General features: G+C 48.2%; 1 protein-coding gene across 1 annotated transcript in view; it reads left to right on the forward strand.

Moving 5' to 3' along the window:
• LOC146816481 (exportin-5-like) overlaps positions 1 to 16,272 on the forward strand; it is a 1,583,592-nt gene that overhangs the window by 108,495 nt on the left and 1,458,825 nt on the right. Inside the window, 2 exon segments of the mRNA XM_085610325.1 lie at positions 2,525 to 2,597; positions 10,017 to 10,154. Coding sequence (XP_085466451.1) covers positions 2,525 to 2,597; positions 10,017 to 10,154 — 211 coding nt within the window.

Here is a 16,272-nt window from a genome sequence, read left to right on the forward strand (position 1 = left end):
TGGCCAAACTTACAGAATGTATTAATATGGTTTATGTTTCCTGCATGTATTGAAGATGTTAGCTTACCACACATACCACAAATAACACCAGAGTAGATACTGGTGGTCATGGTGTCCATTAAAATCCAAGACAAGCCCAGGCTCGTCACAATCCTCCCAGGATATTTATGTGGTTCTTAACAAGGCACAGGAGGAAGGGACACTTAGTAAAGAAAGTGATGGTCTGTATCTTGCTACTGAGACGGTGGGCAAGCCACCCAGAGCTTTGTGAATTAACTACGAGAAGGCAGCAGTTAAATCCATAAAGGGTAGGAACACCTCTTACAGAGCCCGATTATTATTAGAAAAAACAATTTACTCCTTTTGGTTTTCCATTACATTCGGAGTACATTTTCGGATTTTTGGAATGCAGAAGGTATTCCAGGCTTACACCTGGGAACCTGTGGCTGCTGCTGCAGTTTCCAACACAGTGCAACATCTACATAGAAATATGCAATAGGGCCATTACTGGTGCAAACATGAGTTGAGAAACAACTTTGCAAATCATAACAATGTAGCATGAAACTCAACAAATGAATTCTGCATGATATTCCAATAAAGGGAACCGAAAATTCTGATAGCTGAACCCATCGCATCAGGGCAGGATTGTAAGGGTCTCCTGTCCCTTTTCAAGTCAAATGTCTCCAGCATCTAAGAGACAGCCATCAAGGTTGCCTAGTCAGACAAGCATTGGCATAGCCAATAGCTCTCGCCTTTGGGACTTTATAAGTATTTAGTTATGCAGCACAATATTCTTGGTGCAACAACGTCAACTGTTGCATGGATAAACACTGATAAGGTCCCAAAGGCGAGACCTATTGGCTATGCCAATGCTTGTTATAATTGTGAAAAAATTATGAGCATCTTAATTCAAATTTGCTACCTTGGGTAATATTTTAGGCCTACATTTTTCAGTTTTTTTTTTTTAAAGATACCAGAGAGTCTTTCTTTACTTGATGAAACCCAAACTACAGTCTCTAATTTTCTATTTCTGGGCACCTAAAATAATAAAATGTGTTTGGCTAGCAGCAGCCTTCAATGCTAGATGTCCCTTTGGGTTTTTCAATTTGAGTGATAATTTAAGAACCATATAGCGCGAATGCACCGAGGCTGCCGCCTGAGCTCTATTTGAAGAGTCTCGGGCCTACACGTGTTTGGTGCGTTCTTTGAATAAAACACAGCTTAAAGTAGGTCAGTTCTCTCATTCGTCCACATTGCAGCATCAAATCTTTTTGAAGTTCAAAAAAGCTTCAGTGGTTGCTTTTATTGACGTGAATCTTTATTTGCCAGTTAGCAGTGGTGAGTTTTATGCCTGTTTTCATCCACTCCTTTTACACAGGTCCTTCTACATGAAATTCATGATTCTTTTTAAAAAATATTTTTTTCAGAGCAAATGAAATCATCACATTTGGAAGTGTGCCCTGCAAATAGCATTTGGTATCGCATTTTTTCTGTTGGGTTGGGTTCTACATGTATATGCTACAAAGACACCCGTCTATGTAGTCTATCCATATTAGATTTTTAATGATGGTTTTTAGTTTTTTTAGTCTTCTGGATACTGTTGGACTGCTGTAGTACAAGTAAGATGTGTAGCTACCTCAGCAGGTCATACTCCTCCAGCTGCCTTTGGTAGGGCTCATAACTATACCTTTTTATATTGTAGGATGCTACATTTAGTTTGTCTTGATGAAGACCCATGAAAAGGTGTTGCAAAGGGTCGAAACGCTTATGCTTCCACTGATACGGTTTACAAATAATTATATGCATTGCAGCCTTCACATTGGTTGAAGTCTGCGCCTTTGCAAATAATTTATTGTATAAGCCAAAACAGAGACTTTATTTCTCCTTTTAATTATCTTTCTCTATGCACCTAATACTTGTTCACTTGCACTGTGCTGTCACTTGGAGCACATTATATCCTATTTTGGATGCACTATAGTTTTTGTGTAGTTGTGACAAATCTATATATAGCTTATTTTGAATTTAAGTGTTTACTCTATACCTATTTTTTTCTTTTTTTCATTTGGTGCAGTTGGGGTGGTTACTGCTGGGCCCTTAAAATGCTAATTGTTGTTGAAGTGATTCCGAAGGAACCACTGTTTTTCATAGTATGGATTTATTCTATTGCTTATTAATCTGTAGAATATCACAGTGTGTTCTGGAACTTAGCTCTTCAAAGTGCTATTGGGGTCTACACCCATTGTTGAAGATGGTCTCAACAAAGACCAATGTGAGATATTGCTGTTTCCACTATTAGTTTAGTGTAACCAACATTTTGTAGTTGTGCTAAATCTCTTCCAGTATGTGCAATGTCAATCATTCACTTTCACTGTAAGATCGATCGTATAATAAGGCACCCACCCCTTTCTCCAGTACAACTATTTTGCAAGTGTTTTTGAAGTAGTGTAATAAACTTGTTTGCCTTTGTGTTTAGGAAAGTACTTGATAAATGTCTGCAGTTAGTAATCAGTTGTCTCTTTTTTAGGGCACGCTGGGCAGAAATGCCGGAGAATGAAAAAAAGTTACTGAAGATAAATGTGATGGACTTGATTAGCAACGTGAGTACTGGGAAATAGTCTGTCTGTGCGAAGGCACAGCAAGTTCAGGTTGGCAGTAACATTTTTAAGTGAGCAGGAGGACACTGCTGTATATGTATAGTAACTTTATGTAGAGGCGGGAGTGGTGGTGGCAAATGGCCAGTACTATGTTTATGGTTTAAATTTCGTAATTGAAATTTTAGTAATCTTATACAAAACATTCCTGCAGGTTTAGTCATCATATCGTTTAACATTGCTAAATCTGTGACCCGAAAAGGACAAACTAGGTCCGACAGTGCTGTAAGGGTCCATGCAAATGAGGAAGAACCGTATATATACCATGAATAACAAAGGGATCCCAAAACAACAGAAGAACCCCGAAAACCTATCCTTCCCCCTTCCCGCCCCCCACCCTTGGTCCACCACCTAAGCTTTGTAAACTCTGCCTGTCCTCCAGCTCTATGTCATGTGTTGCGCAATAAGCGGAGATATCGGGGACAAGTGATTTCCCGAAATTCCAAAGCCAAGATGGACAGAAAGGGTTGCCAGAGTTCTACATATTTAGATCCCTCTCCCGCCATTGTCAGTGTTAGCTTCTCCATACCAAGCACATGCCACAGACGGTATAACGAGCCTGTGAAGGTTGGGATGTGGGCGGTACGCCAGTGTGTAAGTATGTTTTGCATTGCTGTGCCCAGCGCAATCGCTATCTGGCGGCCTCTGCGGGAGCGCAATGGGTAAGTCAAAGGATTTGGAAGGCCTAGAAGGACATATGAGGGGAGTTGTGGGATTTCTGTATCAAAATGCTTATCTATTTCGTCCAATACTTGTTTCCAATACGGCTGGAGGTGGACGCACTCCTACAGTAGGTGTACCAATGTTCCTACTTGCTCACAACCCCGCCAACACGTTGCTGCTCTAGTGTGGTCCATGGCATGGATACGTTCCGGGGTATAATACCAGTATGTAGCTATCTTTGTAAGGGTTTCGGTGAGTCCCATGTGATAAGCGGAGTGACGTACTCTATAATATATACCTTCCCACTCTTTATGATTGAGTGTCCTACCTAGTTCCCTCTCCCAACGTGCCCGACCGGAGCTGTAAGTGTGAGCAAATCTGGCCTGTAGCATCTTGTATAAGTCGTACATAAGCTTTTTGTCGGTTTTGCGTGTAATAAGCCAGTGCTCATAGGGAAGAAGGTGTCTATCACCCATGGGACGGACCTGATCACTGAGCACCCAATGTCGCGCTTGCAGATATCAAAGTCTCTCCTCCTCGGGCATCACATAATCTTGTTTAAATTGGGAGAAAGGGAGAACTCCCTCCGTGTTGTACATATGATAAAGGAATCAGCACCCAGAGGGTCGCTACCTCGCAAAAGCTACTGTGTCCATACCTGGGGTGAAATCAGGATTGATCATCAATGGAGTGAGTGGAGACGGGAAAGTAGTAAATTCATGCTTGATGCATGTCTGGTCCCATATCTCCATTGGGACTTGCGTGATATATGAAGCGTATAAATTAGGGGGGGTTTTTGTTGTTTGCGGAGGAATGGTATTTCATGCAAGGGACTAGCAGCTACCGCTTGGTCTTGGAATAACTAGTGTTTCTCTGATTCCCACCGACTCCACTCCACCAGCAAACGTAACTGTGCGGTCTGGAAATAGAGCCGCAGATCAGGGAGTCCGAGACCCCCTCCCTCTGGGGGGAGCATCGTCGGCCTCTGTTTTAGACGTGGTTTCCGACCATGCCATATGAACTGAGCTAGTTCCGATTGCGTTTGCTTAATCCAATCCGATGGTGGCCTGAGAGGAATGGTTCGAAACAGATGAAGGATCCGCGGGAGAATGGTCATCTGAACTGCGGCTACTTTACCTAGTAGCGAGAGAGGGTAGTGCTTCCAGCGACCCAGTTCCAGACGGATTTTCTGTCGCAGCAGGGTGTAATTAATAATAGCCGTGTTCGGGAGGGAGGCGGCCAATCGAATCCCCAAATACGGGATCGCGTCTTCCGCCCATTGAATGGGGAATAAGCTTTGCAAGTATTCCCGAGTAGGGCGTTCCAGAGACAAATCCAGGGCAACCGACTTGTCCATGTTCACTTTGAACCCAGCAGTGCACGCAAAAAGATCTAAATCTTCTAAACATGCTGACAACGCATCACGTGGGTTAGATAATGAAAGCAGAACATCATCAGCGTAAAGACTGATCGTGTGGACGTAGCCACCAAATCTGATCCCCGTGACCAACGGGTTAAGTCACATCCTTTGGGCCAGAGGCTCCATGTAAAGGGCAAAAAGGAGGGGCGACAAAGGGCACCCCTGCCTTGTGCCTTCCTCAATAGTGAACCGGGGAGATGTGTGCCCATTAACTCGGACTGTTGCCATCGGAAACTTGTAGCAGTTCAAGACATATGTGCAGAATTTAACGCCCAGCCCCACTCTTTCCAGAACTTGCTCCAGATAGGACCAATGAACCCTATTGAACGCTTTTTCCGCATCGATAGCTAGCATCATTTACTCCCCCTGTGTGCGTGTGGCTTTTTTGATCAGATGCAAGGCTCGCTTGGCGTTCTGGGATAAAACCCGACTGATCCGAGTCAACCAGCCCGGGCATGAGAGGCGCGAGGCTAAAATTCCCGTATATAATTTAGGGTCGACATTAAGAAGGGAAATAGGGCGAAATGCCCCGCATTGCGTCTTGTCTTTCCCCGGTTTGGGAATCCCTGCTATAGAGGCTTCCAGAAAGTCCCCCGGGATCGCCCCAGGTTCCGAGAAAGAATTAAAAAGTCTAGTAAGAAGAGGGGCGATTTGGGCACAGAACGTTTTATAAAAGATAACTGAGAAGCCGTCCGGCCCAGGAGTCTTTGCTAGCTTTAGAAGCGAAATGGCGGCGATAACTTCTTCTGGTCTAATATCCCTATCAAGGTGATCAGCTTGCTCTTTAGATAGAGCTGACAATTGTATGGAGTCATGGAAGGCCGCTCCAATTGAGCTCTCTAGTGGAGAGCTAGCATAAAGATTAGCGTAAAAATCACAGAACGCCTCGGCAATGTCGCTATCCTCCGTGACTCGTCTTCCGTCCCTCCGGAGGATCTCTTGCACCCTCTGTGTCGGTTTAGTTTCGTGCAGTTTATGAGCAAGAAGACGCCCACACCTGTCCCCCCGTATAATAAGCGTGTGTCAGTCGCAAGCCTGTGAATTCTGCCCTATCTTGATCGAGTGCTGTGAGTTAGTGGCGCACTGCTTTAAGTTGCCTCCACACCTGGGGTGCTCCCGTTCTCAGGTGGATCTGTTCCCGTTCTCTGGTCCGTTGGGTGAGCTCTTCCCATTTGCGTCTGCTTTCAGCATTGTCTGCGGCAGAGACGGCAATTAACTCCCCCCTAATGACTGCCTTCAGTGCCGCCCACTGTGTTGCAAGAGTGGTGTCAATGGTGCTGTTGTGTGAGAGGTTGTCAGTGATGACATGCTGTATTCGTGTAATTACCTCTTTGCGGTGCAGTAGCGTTTCCCTGAGGCGCCATGTTCTAAGAGGGCGGTGGACCGATGGAAGGGAGAGAGTAACAGTCACTGGGGCATGATCCGAGAGGGAGGCAACCCCTATTTCTACTTCTGTCGCCAGCATGTGTACAGGTGTCAATGCCAGCAAGTAATCCAACCGGGCATATGTTTTATGCGCATTTGAATAGTACGTATATTCGCGGCTTTGGGGGTGGAAGCTGCCATAGATCACTGAACCCTAAGTTGTGTAAACGGGTCAGACCCTCTGCAGAGAGCGCTCCTGTCTGGTGTGTGCGCTGACATGACCTGTCTAAAGTATTGTCTACAACCAGGTTTATATCCCCCACCCCCGAGCAGAATGTGGCGATCGGGAGTGGCTGAGGCTTCTGCAAGGGCCGAGTGTAAGAATCATTCTTGACCTTCATTTGGAGCATACACAAAGCCAATAGTGAATGTGAAACCACCTATGGCAAATCTGTATGTTAATAATCTACCTTTTATTTTGGCTTCTTTTTGCAAAACCTCTCCCTGCAACCTCTGGGCCACCAAGATAGCAACCCTAGCTGTTTTGGTGGAGCCTGAAGAAAAGAACTGAGTGGGGAACTTCCGGGACCGGAGACAATGACAATCTTGAGATAAAATGTGCGTTTCCTGTAATAAGTAGATATCTGCTTGTGTATGTTCTAAACATAGAAGAACCACCTTGCGCTTCACCGGATAATTAAGACACCCGCACATTTAGGGTGAGTATTTTAAGCTGGGTAGCAGGCATTCACCCCGAGATTAGTTGAAGGAGCAATGGTGTCGCGCTGAGTCTGTTACAATTGAGGCACAGGATATGCTCACGCCCAAGTGTGTCTGTGTGACTTGGGCCTTTGTTAGCTTCGTAAGATGGGTGGACAAGGAACACTGAAGCCCACCCCCAAACAAACCCCCCCCCCCCCCCCCTAAAAAGAAAAAAATTGGAAAAAAAGAGAGAACAAAGACACATTGTCCATCATCCTTAGGTGATTGGAAGAATAGTAGATTGGGGTGATTGGTCAAAAGCCCCCCTCCCACCAACAGCCTGGGGTAAAAAGAATAGACCATCCCATGGCCCTGAAATATCATAAATTCAGCCAGATTGAGATGCGGCTAGCTCCATCGACACTGCTTCAAGTGCGCTTGCTGTCCCTTCGGGATTTCTGCTGCAGGGCGTTTCCTAGCATGATGCCTTTGGCCCTGTTGAAGCCACCTAGGCTTGGAATCATCTGGTTCCGCTGTGGAGTCCCCTGTGTCGTCTTCCTCCGGGGGAGGATCCACACCCAGCAAGCGGCAGGCCTCCGCCAGGGATCGTAGCTGGTAAAACTTATTGTCTTTGCGAAACACCAGTCGGAACGGGTGGCCCCAGCTGTAGGAGACATTGCACTAAGTGAGCAGTGATAGGTCGAAAGATCTTCGCTTTTGCAGGGTGAGCGCGGACAAGTCCTGGTAGAGAACTGGTCTCTGATCGCAAAACTTCAGAGGGTGTAGCTGGCGGGCTTTCTGGAGGATATCTCCTTTGGTGCGATAATCCTGTACGCACACTAGGATGTCCGAAGGTGGAGCTGATGGGGCCCGTGGGGGACCCACCCTATGCGCCCTGTCCAGTCGCAGTTCTGTGTCTAGGGACCTCCCTAGGATGTGATTGAAGAGCTCCCTTGTATATTTAAAAAGGTCCTTCGTGTCATCTTCCAGTTTCACTCCTTGAATCCGGATATTATGACGTCGGGAGCTGTTCTCCAGGTCCTCAAGGTGTGTCTGAAGGTCAACTTACTGGTCATGGATCCGGGAGACCTCTTGTTGTTATGTGGCTAGTTCCGTGTCCCTACCATCCTTTTTGTCTTCCAGCTCGGCGACTCGTTCCCCTAAACCATCCACGTCCCTGCCGACCTCCTTTATTTCTTCAGCGAATTCTCTCGAGCGTACGGATGTCCTCCCTTAGCGTGTCAAACAGCGATTCTAAGAAGGCTTTGGTGATCGGCTCCGACCCATCCTCTCGTTCGGATAGGGACCGACCAGTGTTGTACGCCATGTCAGTAGATTGCTTCTCTGTTGGGGCCTTCGCAAATAAGTCCTTCAGTGTCTTGTCTCTACGTCTCCGGGAGGCAGACATTGTGCGCCCCTCCAAGTCCCAGGGGTCCTATAAGCTGGCCGTGCAATCTAGAGGCCACAGGACCGCAGCCCCAGGGAACAACTAGATCCGGCGGGCTGCCCCTCTCTCAGTACATGGTTTTCGTGGGCAGCAGGGCATAATGGTAGGAGTGGCTGAAGAAGCTGTGACTCTAGAGACTCGCTTTATACATCTCTTCTAACGGGTCCGATCCACATCAAAGCCCGTTGGTAACTCACCCCTCACAGAGACTGCACTCCCCCCATCCACATTTGCCATGAGATTGCGCTCGGAGGGCCACACTCAGTTGAAGGAGTCCACGTACCTGCAGGAGATCGTATAGAACCCCGAGCGTGCAGTTTCTCCACTTGCCAATTGCAATACCTGTCAGTATCTTCCCTGGGGACCTCCAACAGCCCCCGCGAGTCTTTTCCCTCTCCGCCAGCCGTTACCTATCGCTCAATCAGGGTTCCGGGCGCCAGCCTCAGCAACTCTCCACTCAAAATGGCGGCTGCGCCGTAGGTGGGAGCTTGCCTCCACCCTCTCCTTGGGGCCTGGAGCCACCCCAGCGTGAAAGACATTTTCCGCTGCCCCCTCGCTAGCTGTTTAGACGTGAAAGTGGAGAGGGGGGGCCACCTGCTCAAAAGAGCCTGCCGTCCCTCAAGGTCTGTGTGGGCCCCAGTGAACCCCCGGCCGGTCACCTGGAGTCTCTCCCGGCACCCACGCGCTCAATCAGTCATCTCTCAAGTTCCCTGAGCAGCGGCCCCTGGCCAGATCCCTTCACCCACAGAGCTCAAGGGACAGTCGGCAGTCTCCTTGCACAGGGTCCTGCTGCCAGGTTGTGCTGTACGCCGCTTCAACACAGGCCGCTGGCTTTCTGCACATGGTAGGACATCAGGGCTCCTTGCTCAAGTCCGGTCATGAAGTGCCCCAGCCCCACTGCCTGTATTCAAAGGTTTTCTGCCACTGATTCACCCGGGATGCCTGCCGCTAGGTTCTGTGCTATGGGCCCAATTAGGTGGGAACCCTCGATGGGCGGTGTCATTCAGGCTCAGTTCGAGCCACAAGCACACCTCGCTCCGCACCACAGCCGCCGTCGCCCTCACACCAGCAACAGCAGCTTAAACGTCAGCTCACCGCGCTATTCAGCAGTCCGAGGCGTGTTCTTCTCAGCGGGAGGGCCCCAGAACATCGCTCGGCCCTTGACCATTTCAGCGGGTGGCAAGATGCCGCTAGCTCACTCCCAAAATGGCGGACTGCAGCCTTCGTCACCTCGTCGTGCGCAGATCCGCTACAGCTGGGCTCCCATCTCTCTCCGTCGCCGTTGATCACTGCTTTGCTGAGCTGAGGTCCCCAACACCGGACACCGCCTCCGGACACCTCCGAGTCTGTTGCAGCAGCACCCGAAGCCCCTCTGCCCCGTCAGCAGACTCCAGGCCGTTCAGCTCTGACTCGCTGATGAGCTGTTGCCGCAACTGCTCCTCTCGTACCGGCTAAGTTGTGACTGGCAAGACTGCCGCTGTCGCGGGCCGCTACTCCGTGAGTGTCGCCAGTTCGCCAGCCCCGGTGCTAAGGCCGAATTCCGCTGAAAGGGCTAAAAAGCCGGTGCTATTGCAGGCCGTCGGCGGGAGCTCTAGAGCCACACGTCCACTCACGCCGCCATCTTGGCAACGCCCCCCAGTACTATGTTTAAAGTGTTTTCTGTGGCTGTTGGGTTATTGTATAGTACGTTTTTCATTTGTTGCTTGCATAGCATTGTTTTGTACTACTTGCCTGTTGACCCATTCATAGATGTCTTTCTCTATCACAGGAAACCAAACACATTACTCTAGAGCGAAATAAAATTAAAGAAGGCTTTGCTCGTGTTGTGGTGGAGATAATAAAACATGATTGGCCAGATGAGTGGCCAAAATTGCTGTCAGAATTAGATGCAGTTGCTAAAAAACAGGTATGTACAATTTTTGGTGCTCTCAAATTCATTGGGCTCTGGTCGATAGCAGAACTTCCTAAAGTCTGTACCTTTCCTTTTCATGATATACATTCAGAGTTGTTTTATTTACATCAAATGAGCTATATGTTTATTATTAATGAAAAAGGAAAACCATTTCAGAGTATGTGCAAAAGGTTTATTTTATGCAGTGTGAATTGGATATATGATATTGACATGCATTGTAAAAACAAAAAAAGTATGTGCCATGTTTGAGACTTAATGGAAGAGGAATTTGTGCAAAGATGTTTCTTTCCGAAAGCACTAGGAAACACATGGGATGCTGGAAACCATATGCACCACTTTTTCATGCAAGCAAAATACCGCCAAACATTGCAGGCTTAGCTAAAGTTCTGAATGAAGTATTTTTCCCTGCCCAGCTGTTGGCTTTCTTTCCTACTTAATTTAGAATTGCCTGTGAGAGACACCCCTGGGAAGTCTCTCAAAATGAATGCTGTTACTTTGAAATCTTAACGTGAAACATCTGTTGTACAAACGGCCATTCGTGCATGGCTGTCTCCCCCACCTCGATCTGTATGCTTTGTTTCTGCTTCCCATACAGGATGAGGATGCAGGGCATGCTCCAGTTCCTGAAATGGGAGTTCTATTTTTCAGTTATAATTGGCTTTGAAACTAATTACTTTGGCTCCCTCTGCCACACATGCTGCTCCCTGGTATCAAGCCACACACAGGTAACAGCCAAGAGGCTGGCAGTCCCAAACAAAGTCTGTGTGTTTCTTGTCTGGGGAAACTAATGCAGTGAATTGCTGCCCTTCTTATGCTAAAACTCACATGAGGTTGGTGAGAAGTCATATCCTGTCTATGTTGAAGAAGCAACCAATACTGAAGGCGGGCCTGTATTGGGATGGAAAAATGGTTAGACAACCAGACGGTGAGCACGGGTTTGATATCACTGAACAGAGGAATGCTACCCGTTACTAGGGTTCTCAACCACATATTTAGGAGGGTGATCCTCAGGGTGCCTTTAGGAAGCTGGCTCAATTGATTTTGTATAAAAATATTCTTTTAGGTATTTTATTTCTAGAACCAAGCAAGCCTGGTACAGGTAAGCAATTAGTACTTTACAGTAGTAGTAATGCAATTGGAATACAGTTTGGACGATAGTTTCAGGATTGCAATTGAATATTTCCTTTGATTTACAGTGGATGCAGTAAAAAGGCAATACTTAGTAAATGCAGTACATAGGCTGCAACGGGAATTTCAATAAAATAGCAGGTAAGTAACTTTTGAGATTACTAGGCTTACTCAGAGTAGTGTACCTGGATACTACTCTGGGACATTTCCTGGAAATAGGTAAGTAAAATCGTTTTTGTTAGATTATGCAATTTTAAAGAATTCCTTTAGATTTCAAAACTCGACACTTCAAAACTTTTCACAGAAAAACTGTCAATGTTATCCTTTGGTTGAAAATATGGTTATCGGTTTTGAGGTAGGTAATCGTTCTTTGGAGTTAAGGTTCTGGGATTAGAACAAGGGTTCCCCCAGGGTCAGTGATGCACTCTTGTTACACCGTCCGCGGCACTAGGGCGGCCAGGTGCAGAGTGTTGAGGCCCAGTGTTATCCAGTGGATGATAGGGGGCCTCCGGTTGGTGGCTGCTAACGAGCAGGCCACTTGGCTGTGGGAGCAAAGCTCCTACGGTTTAGGTCTGGGCAAATGGGGAAACAAAGTAGCACAAAAGGTGCACCCTCAGTGGCACTGGGGCGGCTGGGTGCAAAGTGCTGTTTCCACGTCTGACGCCCTCTTGGTTTCAATGGTAAACCTCCGGTCTGCAAAAGCACTGCATTCTCGGGGATGAGGATCTTCTGGGTGCGACCACTACTTCGAGGGGTAAGTTGAGTAGTTAAGGGTTGGTTAGGCACCGTCGGTTGGGCCACCCAAGGCTGCGGGGCGTCGGGTGCAGGGGTGCCTTTTGGGGTTGGATCTTCTTACCGGCTCCGGTCGCGGTGACTCTCTGCATTGAGGCTGCAGGCGTTGACTGGAGGCTTGAGGCTGGTCTGGGATTGCCGGTTTTCTGGTCAGGATTGCCGGGGAGACCTCCTCTTGGTGTTTGCCCACTCGAGCTTGGGCCGTGGACGGCGGGTGCAGAGCGGGTTGGATTTGCGGTTTCCGGCTGCTGCCAGAGGTTGCAGTTGAGCAAATCCGGTGCTCACGGGAGAAGCAGTCTTTGGAAGTGAAGGCAGGCAGGTCCTCCGGGATTCTTGAGGTTGCTGGCTGCAGGACACACTGGAATTTCTCAGGAGCAGGTTCGAGGGGAGACAGGCTGGTAGAGTTAGGGCCAAGTCAGTTTGCGTCTTCCTCTTGTTAGCTGGCTGCACTGCTGTTTGGTCCTTCTTCTTTTCTTCTTGTTTTCAGGCTGGATCTGAGGAGGCAAGGTTCGGGGTGCCCACTAAATACTAGATTTAGGGGTGTTAGTGTTTAGGGTACAGGTAGGGACCAATGGGTCCCTTCCCTGGGGTGAGTACACCCCTAGTATGACCTCCTCCAGTGGGAGGGGGCATATGCCTCTCTCTGGTTGGCTGGGTCCCCCCATCTTCAAGATGGCCGGGACTGGGAGTTGTACTTCACCTCACCTCCCCCATCTGAGGGGTGGAGTTGGCAGAGGTGGGCACACCTCCATTCCTCACTTTGCTTTTCCTGCCGGTTCTCCCGCCCAAGTGGGGGTGAAAATCAGTGGGGACCAGTTTGCTGGGAGCAGCAAGTGGCCTGGGGAAGCTCACATAGGCGGCAGGCCTTTGAAGCTTCCCCTTCGTGGACCCTGCTCAGCCTCGACCCAGGATGTGCATTGTTTCAGGCCCTCGAGAGCAGCAGGCTCTCAACCAGGGGCCCAGAAACATGTCTTGTGGCGGCAGCTGCAAGCAGCCACTCAATCTAGGCCCTAGTAGTTGGTCGTTTTTCAGTGGGCATCTCTACGATGCCCTCTGCGTGCATTTTACATTAAGTTCCACACTGGCATCAGTGTGGGTTTAATGTGCTGGGAAGTGTGATACCAAACTTCTCAGTCTTCAGTGTAGCCATTATGATGCTGTGGAGTTCGTAATGATGAACTCCCAGCACCATATACTCTTAATGGCAGCACTGCATTTGCAATGTCTAAGAATGGACTTAGACACTGTAGGGGTACAGGGCTCATGCCCTTGTACCCTCACCACTGGCATAGTGCACCCAGCTAGAGGGGTGACCGACCTAGGCCAAGGCAGTGGGTTGTAGGCATGACACACAGGGATGTGTGCCATGTCGACTCTAAACTTTGTTCTGCACCAAGACACGCAGCCTGCACAGGCAGTGTATGTGTGAAAAGGTGCAGGGCCTCTAAGGGTGGCACAATAAGTGCTGCAGCCCTTAGGGGCCATCCCTGGTCGTAATGCCCTGGGTACCTGTGGTACCATTTACCAAGGGCCTACCTGTGGCCAGAGATGCCAATTGGGTTTAGGCTTCAATGTAGTTTTAGGGAAAGAACATAGGGCCTTGGTACCTGATAAGCAGTAGCCCAGGGCACATTCAGTCAAAGAACATCAGCAATTCAGCTAAAAAAGGGGGCAACCATGCAGAAAGAGGGCACTTTCTCACAGTGTCTACATTTCCACTGATTCCGAACACTTGAATTCCTATGTATTGGATGTTATTTTCACTTGGTGTCTAATATGAATGCAATTCGAACTAGGGTGTCCTTGCCTCAAACCACAAAGTATAGGATTGGAACGCCTTGGGGTATATCTGGCTCTGGGAGCCAAACCACCCAATACAGTTAAAAAGGACTCTGACTAATTCCCTCCAGTTAGAGGTTGAGCACACTCCCTCCAAGATTTGTGGACCAGTTTATCATCACTGGGTTTTTCGGGACTATTATGACATCACCAACCACCCCAGAGGGACTGTCGTAAACAGTTGGATGCACAGGCACTTACTGAGAACAAGGCATACTACCGGAGTATAAGAAAACACACAAGCAGAACACAGCACCAGGGTAGGCATGGTTGGAGAAAGGAGCAAAACAGACAGTGTTGGCGGGATGACAGGAAGTGGCGGGGTGTAGCGCTTGCAGGCCTTGTTTGCTCTTCATGTTCACTAGGTGACGTTTGACTATAAATTTGACAACTTTAGCTGTTGCATGGACTCTAGCAGCCATTCCCAGTTTGCACATGTTTTGCATCCCTCACCCTTTATTTTTGTTTCTACTTCTATGACCACTAGTTCAGTGTCCCCCTGATTTTTGAAAGTCCTTTTCTGCTTGTTGTGCTCTCCCTTTGCTCCTTACTTTGCAGGCTTTACTGGATTTTGTTGTGTTTGGAAGACTGTCAGCTGTGTTCTCTTTTTCTTCCCCTATCCTTTCCCCCTTGCAGTCCATCCCTGCATTGAGGTTTCAACCTAGATTCAGTGACTTTTGGAGAGGAATCGCAAGAGGACCTCAAGCAGCTCACCAAAGATGCGGGCCCATGTGCAGAGGATGCATTGAGGACGATGATCTTGGCAGGAAGAGATGCTGGAGCTTCTTGTAGCCCAAAGTAGTCAACACTACTTGGTAACAGCAAGTCAATGCGGTGTACAGGGGTGCTGTTCCAGCGGTTCCGACGAGGGATACTGGCTTCAAACTTGCTGAGAGACAGTGCAGGCCTCGAGGGAGTTGCAGAACCACCAAATGAGCCTTTCGAAGTCCGTGGGACGTCAGTAACAGCAGACCGGTCAGCTTAGTTGGGGTGCCTGCAGATGCAGGGGAGTGACTCCTTCACTCTAAGGGAGATTACTTCAGGTGTACTTGATGTCCACAGGCCTGGAGAAGAACATGGATAAAGCACAGACAGAGACGACGCAGAAGACTGTCAGGATGACGAGACCAGGAGCAGCAGGATTCTTCCTTGATGCAGTCTCGGTTCACAAAGTGACGTCCAAAGTGCCCAGATGGTAGAAGTAGAAGTGGTTTTGGATCTGAATCTTGTCCCACGACAAATCTTAAGAGCCACCTACTGGTAAACCCTTAAGTACCTTAGGGAAAGGGTTGTGACGATTCAGGGATCCCTACCAGAGGAGGGGCTGGACAGAGGGAAGGATACTTGCATGTCTTTTCTCCAGTTTCGAGCGGTAGCCAAAGGCTCCCTGAACTGGCTCCAACTGGAGTATGCAAGAAGGGCATCAAATGTGCCCTTCAAAGCAGTCTGGTTCGGATGGCCACCCCAATATGTCTGGGAGAGGGGGGGGTCACAACTACTTGTGACATTAAACCTATTGTTCTATCTTTCCTTGCACAAGCTCAGTTCAGCAGCAGGAGGGCAGAATCATTTCTGTGGTCGGCAGTAGCACTAGCTTGCTGTTAGACCCTAGAAGGCTGGTACCCCAAGTACATGGGATCCTACATCCAACACTGGAATCGGTGTTTGGGTAGGATTCCAACATGTTTGATACCAAACATGACCGGTTTCGGTGCAGCCAGTTTATAGTTAGACATCTCTTAATTGAGTCGCTGTCCACTATATGTATAAAATGGCTGACCGCGCTTACCAAAGCCTGGAGAATCGACACCTGGGTTTGTTGGGGGTGTCCTGCTCATGCAGGGCGCCCTCACACTTAGGACCAAGCACCCTGCCTTCAGGATTGAAAGGCCTGCCTTAGGGGTGACTTATAGGTTTTAAGTGCTGTGACCTCATATATAAGGAAACTGATATTTGTTGTGAGTGGTGCTAGCACCATCTCACACAGACTGCAACGGTAAGCCTGTAGTCACAGTTTGATTGGTCTCTCATGGGTGGCATAATACATGCTGCAGCCCATGGGAGACCCCTGGTGTACCTATACCATGGGTACCATATACTAGGTACTTAGAAGGGTGCACCAGTAGCCAATTGCGAAGGTACAAAAGTACTAACCACAGTCAACTTTAGGGAGAAAGCACAGTGACTGGGTTCCTGATTAGCAGGATCCCAATCAGACTAGTCAGACAACAGAATGACACCAGCAAAAAGTGGGGGTAACCATGAAAGCAGATACTACTTTCCTACACTGCGGATGCATTTAAATTGGAGACATTTGAAAATTAAGTCTCATAACTTAGACATTGGTGATTTC

This window comes from Triturus cristatus, chromosome 6, assembly GCF_964204655.1.
Source record: "Triturus cristatus chromosome 6, aTriCri1.1, whole genome shotgun sequence".
In the NCBI taxonomy this organism is placed as follows: Eukaryota; Metazoa; Chordata; class Amphibia; order Caudata; family Salamandridae; genus Triturus; species Triturus cristatus.